Source organism: Ambystoma mexicanum, chromosome 11 (genome assembly GCF_040938575.1).
Source record: "Ambystoma mexicanum isolate Mex_15411 chromosome 11, UKY_AmexF1_1, whole genome shotgun sequence".
Classification (NCBI taxonomy): Eukaryota; Metazoa; Chordata; class Amphibia; order Caudata; family Ambystomatidae; genus Ambystoma; species Ambystoma mexicanum.
This window is the reverse complement of record NC_090934.1, coordinates 715,757,993-715,774,844: the sequence shown is the minus strand read 5'-3', so window position 1 is coordinate 715,774,844 and position 16,852 is coordinate 715,757,993. Positions and strand designations below refer to the sequence as shown.

Sequence of the window (16,852 nt, the reverse complement as noted above, 5' to 3'; positions counted from 1 at the left end):
ACACACGCAACATTTCCCCCTGCCCACCTGCCCTTCCATATTAGTGTTTGGTGCCTCTTCCCTCATTTCCCTCCTCACGTTTCATTCTAAGCTCTCCTGCCAAAAAAAAAAAAGCATCCCAAAACAACAAACGAAATGTTCCTTTAGGAACAACCTTTCACAGTAAAAAAAAAATGGAACTAAAAAGAAACTTATAGACTCCATCTACTTTACATTTCTCAGTAAAGCATATAGACTCAATAAGATATTCCAACATTTCCATTTGCATTATGTGTTATGCTAATGAAGATATTGTGCCGTTCATCCCCCATTCCAGGGACTGAAACGATGGATCCCACCCGGCAGCCCAAGTTATCAGCCCAAGCAAAGCAAGGGTCGATAACGAGGTCTCTGGACCATTATCCCCCATTCCAGCCCCTGTAATGAGGGATGAAGGCCATTAGCACCCTATGTTCCCAAAGTGGGAACCCGGGGTGCTAAAAAAAGGATTTTTCTTCCTACACTGGGACGCCTCCAGCGTCCTGGTGTAGGAAGGAAAATCCTTTTCTAAGATGGCCACCATGGAAAGGGAAGGCACAGGGCCCCTCTTTGCTTTCCATGGCAGCCTGCAGAAGGTGAAAAAAGAGAACCCTATGACCATATTACCACAAGCACATTTTTCTTCCCTTTCAAACCTATCCCAATTTCGAATAACTTAGCCACAAAGCCAGTCCCAGGTAGACATGGCCACTTTAACCCCATGTGTTGTCCCTCTTGGTAATGGCCAATAGCCAGATTGTCCGTACATCACCTTATTCCATGACCCAGACAATCTGGCCACTATCCATGGCCACAGGCTAGACCTCAGTCACCAAAGGTATATCACTATATTTTCTACCTACATTATGACACTTATCAAAAAATAAAGCACGGGCACATTTGCAAAACCATGCTTTCAGGTCCTTGCCAATGCTCCTTACACAAGTTTGTTGGAAATCCACCAATGTTTTATTTTTTCAAAAGTGTCAAATGTATGCACATTAATAGTCATATCGTCATATAACCTAGTCCCCACTTGACAAAATCCATTCAGAATTTACAAACACATTTATATCTAGATCTATAATCTTTTTGCAACCTTTGTGTAGATTTGTCAAATGGCACCACAGTTATAAGCCTTTATAATAATTTGGGCCCCCCCTCTAATTTTGCCCCCTTGACAAAATCCCACCAAACTTTACAAAAACATGTATATCTAGATCTATAATCCTTTTGCAAACCTTTGTGTAGATTTGTCAAATGGCACTGTATTTATAAACCTTTACAATATTTTAGGACCCCCCCTCTAATTTTGCCCCCTCTTGACAAAATCCCACCAAACTTTGCAAAAACATGTATATGTAGATCTATTATCAGTTTGCCAAATTAAGCGTAGATCCAATCCTCATCACCCCTCACCTCCCCAGAGATTATTCTATAAGTTTGACAAGTGCAATGTTGTGTTTTTTAACATGTTTTTACTGCGATGTCCACAGACAGCGGCCGAAGTCCAAGAATCCAAGATGGTGGGTGTTTCCAAAAATCTGATGCACTTCATGCTTTTCACCATCCAATCAGTGGGCAAGTCCGATGTCCGCACACAGCACATTGTCTTCCTAGCCAATCAGAGTCTGGTCCACCGACCAAACAGGGAAATGAGTCGGCGGACCGTACCAAAATACACATTTTTTTGGACCTACATTTTGGTTGTTCCACCAAATTTACAAAAGCACTCTTTCGGGACCAAGCCGCCGCTCCTGCCGCAAATTTGGTGAAAATCCATCCAGCGGTTTGGGCTGTAGGCGTGAGCAAAATTTTTCGCCATTCAGTCTATGAAAAAAAAACTTGCCACCCCCCCTATAAATCTGCCGACATATATGTAGTAGTTCAACCTGCTTGTTCTGATAGGATTTCAGGCTGATGTATTAACCTCTTCCCCCTATCCCAATAGCGCATGTTATTTTATGTAACTTTTTGTTTATTATGTACTAAATCATTATGCATTGCTAGAGTATGGGATGCTGGCTGGGAAAATAGCTGTGCATTTTCCATGTTTCCCCATTGTGGGTCAGTAATGCCTGCAAGCTGGCATAAATTACCTCAGTTTCAGACAGCGTTATAACTTCAAATTCACACAACAGCACAACTTCGTTATGTTTCCCCCAATTATCCAATGTCCCATTAAAGTCAGGTGGATGACTATATAAATGTCATTTAAACAGCATAAACTGCCAGCGGTTAAAACTGATGTTATTCGATAGAGGACTTCACTCATCCTTTTGGCATGTGATCAGCCAAGAGCCCTGGATGCCATATTCCATTTTAAACAGTGGTTGACATACTTTAATACCTTAACAAGTTAAGAACAAAGGGGTGTTGTTGCATTCCAATACCAACACATGATTGATACCACCGTCCACCCTCCTGAGTACGCTTGTTAATCTGCTAGTGATGATTATTAATTTCTTTGTTGGGCCCCCTTGTGATTACTTTTCGAATTGCTCTTTTTGTTCTTTTGAGCATTCCTGAAATAGCGTTTATGTGGCACACCATTTGAGTATAACATTTATTTATATTGTTTTAATCCATAGTTGGATGACTTGAACTGGGTCACACATATAATGCTTTTAACAGGGTTGGGCTAATTTCCTTGACTTTGAAGCACGTTTATCCTGGCTGAAATATACAGGACAATACACAGTAATTGACTTGGAAGGTTCCTTAGTAGAATTAAGGAAAGAAGGTTCCAAATCCTTAATATAGTTAAACAGATGTCGAACATCCATGACAAACTGGCTGCTGGAGCGTACTGACTATCAAAGATTTAAACCGTACTGATTATGGCAAATATATTTGAAATATTCTGGCTGGTGATATCAAACAGTGGATTTAATAGAAACGTTGTAATCTAATTTAGGCTATACATCGAACACAGAAATTGGTCCTAATTACCAAAATGCGGTTCTTTGTTCCTTATCAAAACACATAAGAATAGGTGTAAAAACAAATAACATTGCGGAGGGTGAGAAGACAAGTGCACTGTTTGTTATAGTAGACCGCATGCAGAATCAAAACCTGATCTGACTCTATGACTCAATGAATATTCATAACCGGCAAAACATGAGAGCACTCAATTGTCTACAGATGAATAAGCATGTCAAAAGGAATGTAAGGTCTCCATCACGGGTCTCTCTGATAGGCTGGCAAAACAAAACATAAAGGGCCTCATTACACGGATGGCGGTGAACCATAGCGCCATTAGTGCCATGGTTCATGCCGGTAAAATACCGGCACCGCCTTGGTGGAAAGGGGAATTACCACCTTATTCCAAGGTTGGCGGGGCGGTGATTCCCCCTTCCACCATTGCCCTTCCCCATTCCCATTTTTGCCCAATAGGGCTCTATTGGAATGGGGAAGGCGCTAATTACGGTACCGCAAATTGCGGTACCGTAATTAGCTTCCTGGTCCCTTTGCGGGTTGGTTTTTACCACCTGCAAAAAGCAGGCGTTAAATTCCCCAACCTGCAAAGGGACCTCATAGTAAGGCGGTAAGGGTTTACCGGTACCGGTAACATGCCGGTACCGGTAAACCATTACCGCCTACCGTGTAATGAGGCCCAAAGTGTAGCTATTGTATAACCACAAAATGTAAACAGTACATGTTGTGTAATTCAAGGTCTATGTTTTGTGTCAGATTCCACAAAACGCCAAACGAGACCCAAGGTCCTAGCAGTTATAACAAATCATGGTAAGTAAGCCTTGGCACAGCTGAGCCCTGAAACAATGTGTATCTCCTGTAACAAAAATAAAGTTGTCATGGTTGTCAGAGGATTAAAGAAGCTTGGCTGTACTTGTCTTCGATTGTGGCTGTAAAAGGTCTTGCTAAGGTGCAGCCTGGCTAACCAGGGTCGGAGCCTAACGGGCCATTGTAACTAACTATGATAGTACCATGCAGCATTGTACCCTATTGAAAGGCCATGTTTGGGGTAGTCTATTGGAAAATAGTACTAAGCAATGGGGCAGATTAAGGTTTTGCGAGTCCCGTTTTAGCTTCTGTGCTGTCCTACGGTATGAGAAAACAGTCATTTAGAGATCAATAGTGACAACGTGTACACAATGCAATACTTGGCCCAGGATTAAGGAAATTGCACAAGGGCAGTGCTATTTTGCATGGTAAATGCAGTAGGGCAAAACGTTTCCCAGTGCAAAACCATGCTGATATATTACTTCCAGCATTATTAATCTTTATCAATGTCTAAACCACATTCGACAGAAAAATCCTTTACAGTATACGATTTTCTTATTAATCAACATTTAAAAATATTAAGAGTAATGAAAACACTCATCAATGTGTGTCACAAACTTTATAAGCCTCGTCTTCTGACCAACTGGAAAAATCCATGTTTCAATAACCAAAGTGTATGTGTCTCAAGAAGCAAGTATGATCATGAAATGGACTTCTTGGTAATCATAACTTTGAACCTTTTGCACTTGGAAAGCCTCATAGTACCATATCTGATGTTATTCGCATCCTTTATGAAAACGTTATCAAGCTCTTATTTTAAACAATGGCAGGATAACTTTAGGTTAACGTGTTTGTTTTGGAAGCAAGACAACGCTGGGCGGCACGGGTTCAAATCTCTGTCCTTCACTTAGATGCTGGTCTCCGGCATGAACCGCGATATAAAAGCTCATTTCATTTTTTTTAAGACATCATATTTGTTTTAAACAGAAAAGATTGTTTTTTTGTCCTTGGTTTAATGTCATTCAAAATACCACAAGAATAAACATGCTACCAACATTCTCACTCTTACCTGAAAGGAGCCAGCATGGTCCTCTTCTTTTTCTCCCTCTCTGCCCTCTTTCAGAGCGATGAGTGTGAAGCCTCGGAAATATGCTGGACTAGTGGCAGAAAGTGTAACTAGGAAAGAAGACAAATGATGGACGAATCATTTCATTGTCATGAAATGCACACATGTCAACATTCTGTGACCAAAAATCTGTTGGAATCTTAAAGTTTCACAATATTAATTAGCATAATGTTGACATGACGGGAAATGATGTCACATGAACGTTGACCTTATGACATCACAGGAAATGACTTCAAGTGAAGAGATCATAAGAAAGGACTTCCTGGCGTGGCCTATTCCAGATCCTCTGACCCATCATTAGAAAGAAATGTACCCAATAAGTGAGCTATGAACACTGTGACCAGCTTCTTCCTCATTAACACATATTTTCCTCTTCAAAGATACCCGCTGATTATCACGAGATGGCCAGCCAGCAAGGAGCTGAAACATGAAATACCCACTGAAAAGCTATTTAAACAAGTTCCCGCTGTGGACGCAACCGCTGTGAAAAGGCAACAAGGTGATGACACTTCTCTATACCCCAAGGGAAGTGACGGCCGCAAGGGCTCCTGCAAATGCAGCTAAGAAGGCAAGCCCCAGAACAAAAGTAAGATAGAGAAAAATATATTGCTGTGTCATAAAATTGCTGACTGGCAACATGGGGCAGATGCTGGGGGCCCCCCTGAATCGCTGCTTGGCGTTTTGTCTGTTTTTCTCATGTCCCCTCGGTACCTCCTGCCCTCCTTTCATCTTTCTGATCCATTGGGTACATAAGCGTTGCTTTCATTTTCAGTCTGCCGCATCATGGCACTAATGGTAGTGGCCGAGGACCTGAGGGAGGGCAGCACCAACATGATGCTACTCCCTCCTGCCCTCAGGTGATAGGACATGGGGCTTTCGGACATGGCCCCCTGCCCACACCCCAAGAAGCTTTGCTATTCAAGCATCCAGGCACCTCCGTTCATGAAGTTGCTTCTGCACAAGTGTGGGGCATTTCTTGCACTAATCCAAATCCTTTTTACAACTCTACATAGGTCAGGCGAGAACTTTCTAGGCTTAAATCACATAGCTACTGAAAAGCTGCTGTTACCGGCAGCCTCTGAACATGTGCAGGTTTTTTTAAACAAATGAGCATATGGCTTTATGGACAAAACACGTATTTCACTCATTCAGTGTAAAAGGATAGAAGGCTTATTGATACTCAGAGATCTGGTTATGGAGTATTTTTCTCCCGAAACAATGGCCTCATTACACGGAAGGCGGTAATGGTTAACGGCCACCGTTAATGGTAACGGTGACCGTTAACCATTACCGCCTTACTACGAGGTCCCTTAGCGGGTTGGTGCTTTAACGCCTGCTTTTTGCAGGCGTTAAAAACCAACCCGCTAAGGGACCTCGGAGCTAATTATGGCACCGCAAAATTGCTGTGCCTGTAAGAGGATTCAATTCAACACTACAGCTAAGTCAACGCCTAGTCTATAATACTGAATGAAAACCCTTATTGATATATCTTTATGTCCAGTTCATGCGTTCTGGATGACTACCCCTATATAACACCCCTCTCTTGGAATCCTCCTGACCCCACTGAGCCAAGAAGTAGTTCTGTTTTGCAAGTTAAAAGGTTTATTTGATAATTTAAACAATAGATATATATATCACACTTTATAATAAATTAATAATTGAATATCACACTTAATCTGATATGATAAAGATTAACAACGGAGAATCTGGCACTAGCACACTTCTTGATAATCACTAAGGAGTTGACATGAAATGGATAAGATAGCAACAATACTTTTATGGTTTCAAATGGATGCAAGGTGGGATGGAAATGCAGTACAGAAAATACTCAATATGATTTCAACAAAACAATGTAATCACTTTTCTCTGGCAATCCCCTCCCCCCTTTATGCAATGCAAGGAAATGGAAGGAAGGCACACAGTTCTCAGAAATGCAATTAAATGTGATTCAGTTCACCCAGCAACTTAGACTACAGACGTTGAAAACACAGGCCCAAATGCTTTTAAATGTGCTGGCAATGTAGAAAAAAATATGCTAAAATGCTTTTAATACCCTCTAGGAGGTTCAGGGTGAGTGGTATATGCTTTGAATAAGTTCAGGATCACTTTAGCAAGGATCTAGGGTGTAACTAGCAGGTTAAACGAATTTCTGGCAAATGGAAGGCAAGCAGCAGCAGATTTTTACACGTGGAGAAATTGGCAAATCGCGGTAAATTCGCGAGTGCGTTTTTCACGATTGCGGCAAAACTATAGGGGGTAGGAATGCGGTTCTAGGTTCGTAGGAAAGCCACGATTCTAAGCTTTCTGAGGAAAGTTACTCTAGCACAAACGGTCACGGGGATATGAGCGATTAAATAAAGGTCGTTTTTCAGATTCGAAATTTTAAAGTTCAAAACGACAAGTGCAGCTTGCAACTAGAAAATGACAAGTGACAGCTTTACTCAAGTTAAAATAGCTTGCATTAGATTATTTTAACTAAGAGATTGGGTTCGGCACAGTTTTGCTATGTACTCACAATATATTTAGAAATATGCCTTGCCACGGATCTGGTCAGGTTTTGGACTGCACTCCGGTTCAGCTCTCTCTGGTTTTGGATACTGCTCTGCTTTCTCTGGGTCTTTCTGCACAGCTTTCTCTGGAGATTGAAGATTGAGGGATTTAAAGTCTGGATCTTTCTGCACAGCTTTCTCTGGAGATTGAAGATTGAGGGATTTAAAGTCTGGATCTTTCTGCACAGCTTTCTCTAGAGATTGATGGAGGTAAAGTATGAATTTTCCAGCAGAGCGTCCCGCAGCAAATGGATTTGAAGGTCCCTATCTGTCCTGTCTGTCTGCTTTTATGTGTTTTTTTATGGGCGTGTGTGCAGCATCACTAGACCCTACCCCTCTCCACTTATCATTGGCCAAGCTTTCATTTCTCCCCTGATTGGGGAAGCTAAGTTGTGTCAGAGTGATGTCATTTTACAGCCTGCAGAAAGTCCACTCCTCCTGTCAACTTACACACAAATCTAGATTTGAACCAAATACATATTTGCAGAGGTACATATTGTTTTAAAATCATATGCACCCATCATGCATTACAGGAGGTATACCCTGTTCAAACTCTGCTCTTCCTGGGGGCTTGCATTCAGAAATGGCAATATTTTGCACTTTTTAACTGGTTTGCAATTTCGGACATTAACCCAAATTTACACACATGTGCGCAAGGAGTATGGACATTAGTTGATGAAGTGTCAGATTTTTCACATGCACACATTTTGAGTAATATCCTCTTTTCCGCTAAAACCCCCCTGAACATGCCACCGGTTCTAAAAACCTCTTAAAATGTGGGCAGAAAAATCACAAGAATTATGGTATCATTTAAATAATTTTCACAAGTCCGTACTATGAGTTATTCATCTTTTTCTAAAACCATATTCTGGCTATAGAGGTGTGTCTTTTCAGGTCACATGGTACAGAAACCAGTCTTTCTAGTTTCTGCCAAGCTCAGAGACCCTGCCCCTCCCCTTTACTTCCAGGAAGAAGCTACTTTTACGACATCTGCAATAAACCATCTGCCTGGGTCAGGACAGGGCTTTGTTCAGAGCTCCTGTATTCTGTGGGGGCTCCCCTTAATTCAATTATCAGAGAGATGGCATATCCTTAGTGTGGCCAGCAAAAGGCAGATAGGCCTGGGAACACAGCTGTGACTCAAGTTTCACTCCTGATGGGGGTAGATGTCAGGCAGAATTCAGTTTCTCAAGCCAGGTTTCAGATAAAATGTCACTTGTTGTTCCCCAGTTTTCTGCATTCAAATAAAACTAAACATTTTTACATATGCAGCTAGAATGCTGATTCTAAGTTTAAAACTATGACATTTAAACAATTGCAACCTATGTGACACTCAGAAATAGGTCATTCATTTCTTTTAAACATTTAGATTTTTAGTGTCTTTCAGTCCTAATTTGCTTAAACTGCTGAAATCCACAGCTCAGCCAGTCTTGTTATAAACTTTCAAGTCACTTCAGAATATAACTTTACATTGTATCCACCTCTCAGTAAGTCTTTCTTTGGCATGTTTTGGGTTCATTTATTCAGTTTTATACAAAAAGTAAAATCTGGTGTTGTTTTAAAACGCCGGCTTTTGGATAGTGGTGAGTACTGGTACTGCACCCCTTTTTTGGGATTTAAGAAAATGAATTCCCAACAGTTATGGGTTTGCTTTTGGCAATCAGCATTGCCACTCCCAATGGTTTCAGACTACTGTGTGGGTAGTCCAATGGTGGTTTTAGGCAGCGTCCTTCTGTGCCCATAACATCGGCAAAAATGAGTGGCAGCCTATTCTTCATGCATTTCCCTGTGCATTTTCTGGGAAGCTCTGGCCATCATGATGTTTTCCATGTCAGTACTGCACAGTTTTGAGGTAGGGCTTGGATGCGTGGATAAAAACATCCCACAAGCCCCCCTCTTGCGATGGCCATTCTATTTCACTAATGGGACTCGCAAGACCTGGGATGTTTCCTCATCTTCTTCCAATAGATGGCACAGTTCAGCATCTTTTTCTCCATCCGGTCGGATCGATCGGTTCTCCTCGCCGGTCCTGATGGGAATATTGGGCGGTACACTGGGCCCATTGGATCTTCTTTCCCCGTCCCTGGGTCATCCTCCTTGGTCATTCTCCATGGTTTCATCTCTCCTAGGATGATAAAGCAAAAGCGGCAATACCTACTCATAGACGTCTTTCCACCACTGTTGAGATAGTGGGGCAGCATATGCATTTCATCATAACGAAACATTACATTCTTATTTTGAAAAAAAACAGTATAACTAGGAGACAGTTTCATGCAAATCACAATATTTTATGGTTGGAACTGAATTAGTCTGAGACAGTACCCGCTAGGATTCCAGAGGATTCCTCCAGTTGTTGCAGAGTGTGCCTGGGATGGCAACATTTCAACTGGTTTATGTGGACCCACTTGTCTTCCCCCGCTGCCAAAGGACCTTTGGGGATGTGGATTTTGTAGGCCACAGGGGAGATCTTGTCGATGATCTCAAAGGGTCCCTTCCATGTAGGCAAAAATTTGCGCTGCTTGGCCTGGTTCCTTTGGAAGTTGTATAGATAGACCCGGTCTCCCACCTGATATTCCTTCCTGGAAGTTTTCAGGTCATAATGGGTCTTCATGCTATCAGCCGATCTTTCTAGATTCCGCTGAGCGTAAGCAAAAGCATGTTGGAGGTGTTTCCTTAAATTCTACACATACTCATGAGTAGTGGAGGCATTTATCAGTGTCTGCTCTTGGGTCCTGTAGAGCAAATGCTGAGGAAGCACCATCTTGCGCCCAGTCATCAACTCAAATGGTGACATTTTGGTTGCAGATGAAGGGGTAGATCTGATGGCCATTAGGACCAGAGGTAATCGGATATCCCAACTTGGCCCAGAATCTGCCACAAACTTTTTTAAGATGCTCACAATTGTCCAGTTGTAGCGTTCCACTGCTCCAGAAGAAGCTGGCCTGTAAGCAATATGTAACTTCCTTTTGACCCCCAGTATCTCCCACATCTTTGTCATTACTTCACTGGTGAAGTGGCTACCTCTGTCTGACTCAATCCTTTGAGGTAGACCAAATCGGGAAAAGATGTGGTTAATCATCAGGGCAGCTGCAGTTTCTGCCTTGCAATTTGGGGCTGGGAGACATTCCACCCACTTGGTAAACAAGCATGTCACAGTCAACATGTACTTATTCCCCCTAGCCGAGCGAATCACGGGGCCTACAAAGTCGATTTGTAAATCTGACCATGGCAGTGTCATCCCCCGCTTTTGGAGAGGCGCACGGTGCGTGAGGGATGATGGCTGAAATTGTGCACACACAAGACACCCCTTCAAGTATTGGTTGAGGTCCTGCCCCATGTGTGGCCAGTATGCAACCTCTCTTAAGATTTCCAGTGTTGTGTGAAACCCCCTATGACCGGCGGTGGCCGCATCATGGGCGTGACTTAACATCAGGCTTCGGAATGAGGTAGGAACCACCCACTGATCGTGGCCAGCTTTGGATTTCCTTACCAGCAAACCGTCTTGGATCCGGAACATTTTTGGACATTTCATCAACACTCTTAGGTCCTCTTTCCCAATGTAATCGGTATCCGTCAGGGGAAAGTTCTCAGGGTCCTCAAGGTGTTGGTAAAATTTACCAATTATTGGATCCCCCTTCTGAGCGGTAATCAAATCAGCATCAGGGGTCTCCTTACTCCATTGTGCAATTGGAAGGTCGTTGTGAGCATTTGTCTGGGACCTAGTGATAGCAGTGACCTGGATTTCCCCCAACAGGGACTCAATCTCAATTAGATCCCCTTGGATGGCCCCGGTTTTGGCCAGCTGATCAGCTAAGTCATTTCCAGTTTTGTCTGGTCCCTCTACTTTGGAATGACCCTTGATCTTTTTCCAATAGATGGTCATTCCCTTCGAGGTGACCAGATCATCAATGTTTTGGATCAACTTCCCATGTTTCAAGGGTTTGTTGTTAGCACATAACATGCCTCTGGTTTTCCAATTAACCAGGTGCTCCACGAACCCGTTCCGTACATAATCCGAATCTGTGATTATGACCAGTTCGTGGAGTTGATGCTGGACAGCAGTGAGGATGGCCTGATGCACAGCCATCAATTCTGCCACCTGACTACTTCGGGGACCAATTTTGTATCCAGCGGAGGGTTCTGGGAACTCATTCACCCATGCATTCCCTACACCGGCCACCAGTTCTTTCTCCCCGTCGTTGTCAACATGGTAAGAGCATCCATCCACATACACAGTGGGCATTCCCTCACACTTGTCTTCTTCAAAGACTTTGTGTGGGGAATTAAGGTATGCCTCCGTGTTGTCCTTTATTTTTAGACTTTCGTCCTCGAGACAGTTTTCTCTGGCACAATCATGCAAGTCAGCCAGACCTTGCGCGAGGGGACTCTTCTTGTTTTGGCCATATCTGACCTCCACAGGAAAGCCTTGCATTGACAGAATCCAGGAAGTAATTCGGGAATTACTCACATTTCCGGCCCGGATTCTGTCACTTTGGAGATATTGCAGAGGCTGGTGTGGAGTCTCCACTATGATGTGTTCCCCCTGGATAAACGGGCGGTAATTCTTCAATGCCCACACCGTTGCCAGGAGTGCCTTCTCACAATCGTTGAATTTTTCCTCCACAGAGGATAAAGTTTTGCTCGCATAGGAGATTACTTTATTGACCTTGTCATGCTTTTGGTATAATACTGCCGTCAAGCATGTATTAGAGAACCCCGTCTCCAGGAAGAACTCCTTGTTTCTGACAGGGTAAGCTAGGCAAGGCGCTTGTGAGAGGCTTCTCTTGAGTTGTCTTACTGCCTCGGCTTGTTCTGGACCCCATTCCCACTTGACCCCCCCCTTCAGGAGATGAATCAGGGGTCTGGTGATCTCTGCGTAGCCCTCAATGAACTTTCTGCTGTAATTGGTCAGTCCAAGGAGGCTGCTTAGTTCCCGCAGAGTTGTGGGTCTTTCAGTTTCTGAAGTGCTTCCACTTTCATTTCCTGGGGACAGAGACCCTGAGGAGTAATCTCATGCCCCAAGAAATTAACATGGGTTCTACACCACTGTGCTTTCTGAAAGGAAAGTTTTGCTCCGGCGGCCCTCAACTGTGTCAGAACATAACGGATCTCCGCTATGTGTTCCTCCACAGATGAACTTTTGATGAGGACATCATCTACATAAGCCAGGTTACCCCTCGCACCCAAGTCGGGCATGGCCTTGTGTAGAAAAATGTTGAATTCATTGCCGGAGTTGAGGTATCCGAAGGGAGTCCGGGTCCATGTGTACTGCTGGCCCCCAAAGGTAAAAGCCAGCTTGTATTGGTCCTCCCTACTGACAGGCACGGTCCAGTATCCATTGGTCAGGTCTATTGCTGTGAATACCTGTGACCCCTGGATCTGGGCCAGCCCTTGGTCAATGTAGGGCAGAGGCCATCGGGAAGTATGGACCCGTTTGTTGAGCTCCCTGAGGTCAGCACAGAGTCTCCACTGGCCGTTTGGCTTCAATATTCCCAGCACCGGATTATTGAAGGTGCTGTGGACTGGACGGATTATTCCCCTGGACTCAAGGTTCTTAATTATTTCAGTAAGGGACTCCATGGATGCGAGAGGCAAGCGATATTGCTTCACAAACACTGGAGTCATGCCAGGGTCCGTGGGGATTGTTGTGTGGATGTCGGTGCAGCCACAGTCATATGAGTCTACCGCAAAGAGATCTTGGAAATCCAAGAAAACTTGTTTCAACTTTTGCTTTTGTTCCAGAGTCACACAGGCATCAGCTAGGTTGACTCTCTCTTCCACCATCTGCCTGAAGCCTGGAAAGACTTCTGGTTTGGCTATCTCAGCGGCCTCCTCCTGCTGGGTGGAGAAGTCCCTGGTCAGAGTGCTGATTTGGACTGGAGGCTTCAGGTGGGAAAGGCAGCCCTCATGGACCTGGAAAATCACCTCATCCCTACTGAAGTCACAAGTCACATCTTCCTTACAATAAGGGCAAGAAGTGTACACCAGGAAGTTCCCCCCATGCCGGGTAAAAATCCTGTCTGGTGTTGTATTGTCGTCACTGTCACTGTCAAAACAGTCCTTGGGGATTAGTCCTAACAGTTCATTTACTAAGTCGATGGAAAAATGTCGGTCATCAACCGCCATTCCAATAATGGTGCCTGCGGCTAGAGTAATACTCTTTAAGTCGCTGTTATCCACCTCTATTGGAATGGTGTCATGTTCTATGTTGACTAATGGAGTTGGGTTTACCCCCAACCCTTGCTGTTGGAGAGAAGCATTTAGATGTATGTAAGCATCAGGGTTTTTCAAATGTTGTCCTCTTTTAACTTTCACTTCCAGGGAGAATTGTCGGGTCCTTTCTGGGATGGTGACTTCCTCTTTGATCTGAATTTCAACTGCATAAGGTAGCAATTGAGCTGACCTAAATGCTTTTTCTGGATCATCAAAGCCCATGGGATTATCCGCTAATCGGGACCAAGCTTTGAAGTTTATTAGGTCCAAACTAATGGCAAAGCGATTGAGAATGTCACTGCCTAAGTAAAAGGCGGCAGGGACGTCTCGCACGACCCAACAATTGTGGACTATGCTCTTGTTGCCAATGGAGATTTTGAGCATACACCTGCTTGGCAGGAGATGTTTGGAATTAGGTGCTTCCAGGTCCATTTCCCATTTGTCTATCAGTTTGAAGGTGGGAATGGCTGGATCTTTTGGGAGTTGGCAAAACAGGGCTTCGCTGATGAAGCTCTTACCGTTGTTCACACACACTCGAGCGAGAACAGAGTCCTTCCCATCATTTAACTGAACAGGGATGAACAACTGCTCTCCAATTTGCTGAATCTCAGCCACGCTTTGAGCTGATTTCACTTCTTTCTGGACTAAATGAGTGGGAGTTTCTGATTGTGGATTAGTATAGAATTTCAGAGTGTTTCCTTCCAGCGTGGAATACCACTTTAAACTAGGAGGAAGATTGATTTTCAGAAATAGAGAGGACCCCCCATCACCAGTCTGTTGTCCTACTGCTATTACTGTCACGTCAGGAATTTGGCTATTCTGGAAGTGAAATTCTACTTGGTCAGATTTTTGTTCAACCATGTGGCAGGTGCCGTTTAAACTAACATGGTTGACACTCTGTTTTAATTTTATGGGTTGGCTAGTCTGGGTCCAGAGGACCTTGTTTACACAATCTATTAGGGGTGACAACCTTCTCAGGAGGTCATTCCCCAGTAAACAAGGGGTGCCCTCTGGAGTCACTACTATGACCGGGTGTTTCAACTTGTGTCGCCCGATCTTAATGTCCAAGTCTGCCGTCCCCTCAACGGGAATTTCCTTCCCGTCAAAGTTCTGCAGTTGTCCAGGAAGTGAGGTGAGAGGAATTTGGTAATTCTCTCCCCTTCCTGCATTCAGTTCATCAAAGGCCCTTCTGGACAGAAGGGTAGCTTGAGATCCAGTGTCCACCAGTGCCAAAATTGTACTCTGCCCCTGTACTTGTACCGGGGCATAGTATCTTCCCTCCTTCTCCTCAAGGGGGCACAGATAATGCACATTTTTGGACAACTGGTGGGCTAATTTTCTGGTTTTGGACATCACTAGCGAAGAGATTTGGGCGGAATTCTGTGGAGAGCCTTGGGAATCTGAAAGAAAAATTTGGCAACTGGAGATCAGAGCCATTGTGGGTTCCCCTGGCTCCGGTTCCGGGCCGCCCCCCCCTTTTTGGAGGCAGTCACCAGGATGGGTTTGAACCAGGGGATTTTCTTGCTGTTGGTTCTGGGATGAGATGGTGGGCGGCGGTAGCTCAGTCTCCACATCTCCCCAGTCTGGATTTGCATCCCTAGGGACCCATTTTTCTTTGGGAGGAGTTCCCCCCTCTCTGAAGGAGAAGATCCTTTTCCCAGGATCCTCTGAGGATCCCTTTCCCTCAAATTGGAAGATCTGTACCTCCTCCTCAAACTGAGTCTGTTTGGGTCTTTTGTTTCTCCTACCCCCCCTCTGCTCCTTAGGAGGCAGACTTTCAGGGGTGAGAGATTTTGTTTCCGGTTCCTGGGTTTCCAGGGGCTGTTTACAAGTGAGGAAGGAAGCTTCCTCCAAGGCTTTACACCCCCCTTCCCCTTGTGCCTCCTCCCTGGGAACCGGTGAGTTATCGGGGTGCTGCCCCCGTCATTGTTCTGGAGCACCAGGTCCAGAGTTGGGTGCGTTCTGCACCGGCATGCCGATCTGAGGGTTCTGCTGAGCCCTCAGTATGTGACCCAGATCCCGCGCCATGTTTTGAACCTGGCGCTCTAACTGGGAAACCCGCTCAGGCTGATACGGGGCCCTGTTTTCTCCCCTGGGCTGATCCCGGGAAGGGTAGCTGTCCCTCCTCTGGTAATACCCTGGGTTGGGAAGATTTGGGTACCCCTCCACCCTTGGCCTCCCCTCTCCCGGATTCAGTGGTCTGGGCTCAGGGAATTGGGGAAAGAAGGATGGATGGTTTTGGGGCTGAAAGTCGGGTAGATATCTGGGGAAAAAGTTCTGCCCAGGGTTTGGTAAATTTCTGCCCTCCTGTGGAAAGTTTGGAGGGAAGTTCCCTGGGTTCGGTGCTCGGTTGGATCCCCCCCTTGGGCTGGGGGAGTCCACACATAACCCAGGATGGGTCGATTTCCCTTGTAACGGGGACTTACATAATCAGGAGAGCGAGGGACCCCATTTGTGGGGCTGCCTCCTTGGCTCCCTGTCTGTGACTGTCCCGAGGACCTCCTGGGCCTAGCATTATTAGGTGCAGGTAGGTTTTTAGGCCCCCCCATCTCCAAATCCAAAACGGGGGTGACCTTTACCTCTGCCACCTTGGCAGCAGCAGGGGTGCTGTTGGCTTTGGGGTTTTTCTGGGCATTACTTTTGCTATCTACCGGTTTCTGCACCTCATAGATCCGGGTAGCCTGTTCAATGACCCAGTCTAAAGATCTTTTCTCGTGAAAATCCCTCACGAGCTGGGTCATTATGTATTTGGGCAAGGCATGAAAAAATGTATTAATGAATTCTCTACTGTCTGTGCGCACCCTTCTGGTGGTCTGCGCAAAAGCACGTTTCAGTTCTTGCACAAATTCTTGTGGGGCCTGATCCTCCCCACATTGCAAATTGTAGGCTGCCTTGCGAGCCTCTTGAGGATTTCTATGAATGGAAAAATGTTTCAAGATGGCCGCCTTATAGGTGGACCATCTTAAATGATTTTGGTCCTCCAGCCCCGCAAAGAAACTGGAGTATTCCGGGAAGAAAGTCCACTTTACATATTGAATACAGCTTTGGCTGTGCTTCAAATGGAAAGTCTCCATCATTTGCTCAAACAACTCTAAGTGCTCCCAAACAGAATACTTAGCGTTCTTATGGTAAGGCGTGATGACGCTCCTGATCGCCTTAATCTGCTTAAAGGGGTCCTTAAGCAAGGCCCTTTTTGCCTTAC

At 44.8% G+C, this 16,852-nt stretch overlaps 1 protein-coding gene across 2 annotated transcripts in view; it reads right to left on the bottom strand.

Annotated features, from left to right (window-relative positions):
- The window catches only part of SPON1 (spondin 1), a 1,209,493-nt gene that overhangs the window by 1,088,124 nt on the left and 104,517 nt on the right, over positions 1-16,852 (bottom strand). For both annotated transcript variants that reach the window (XM_069623584.1, XM_069623585.1), the window contains exon 2: positions 4,832-4,938. In XM_069623584.1, the coding sequence (XP_069479685.1) occupies positions 4,832-4,938 (107 nt within the window). The remainder of the gene's footprint in view (positions 1-4,831; positions 4,939-16,852) is intronic.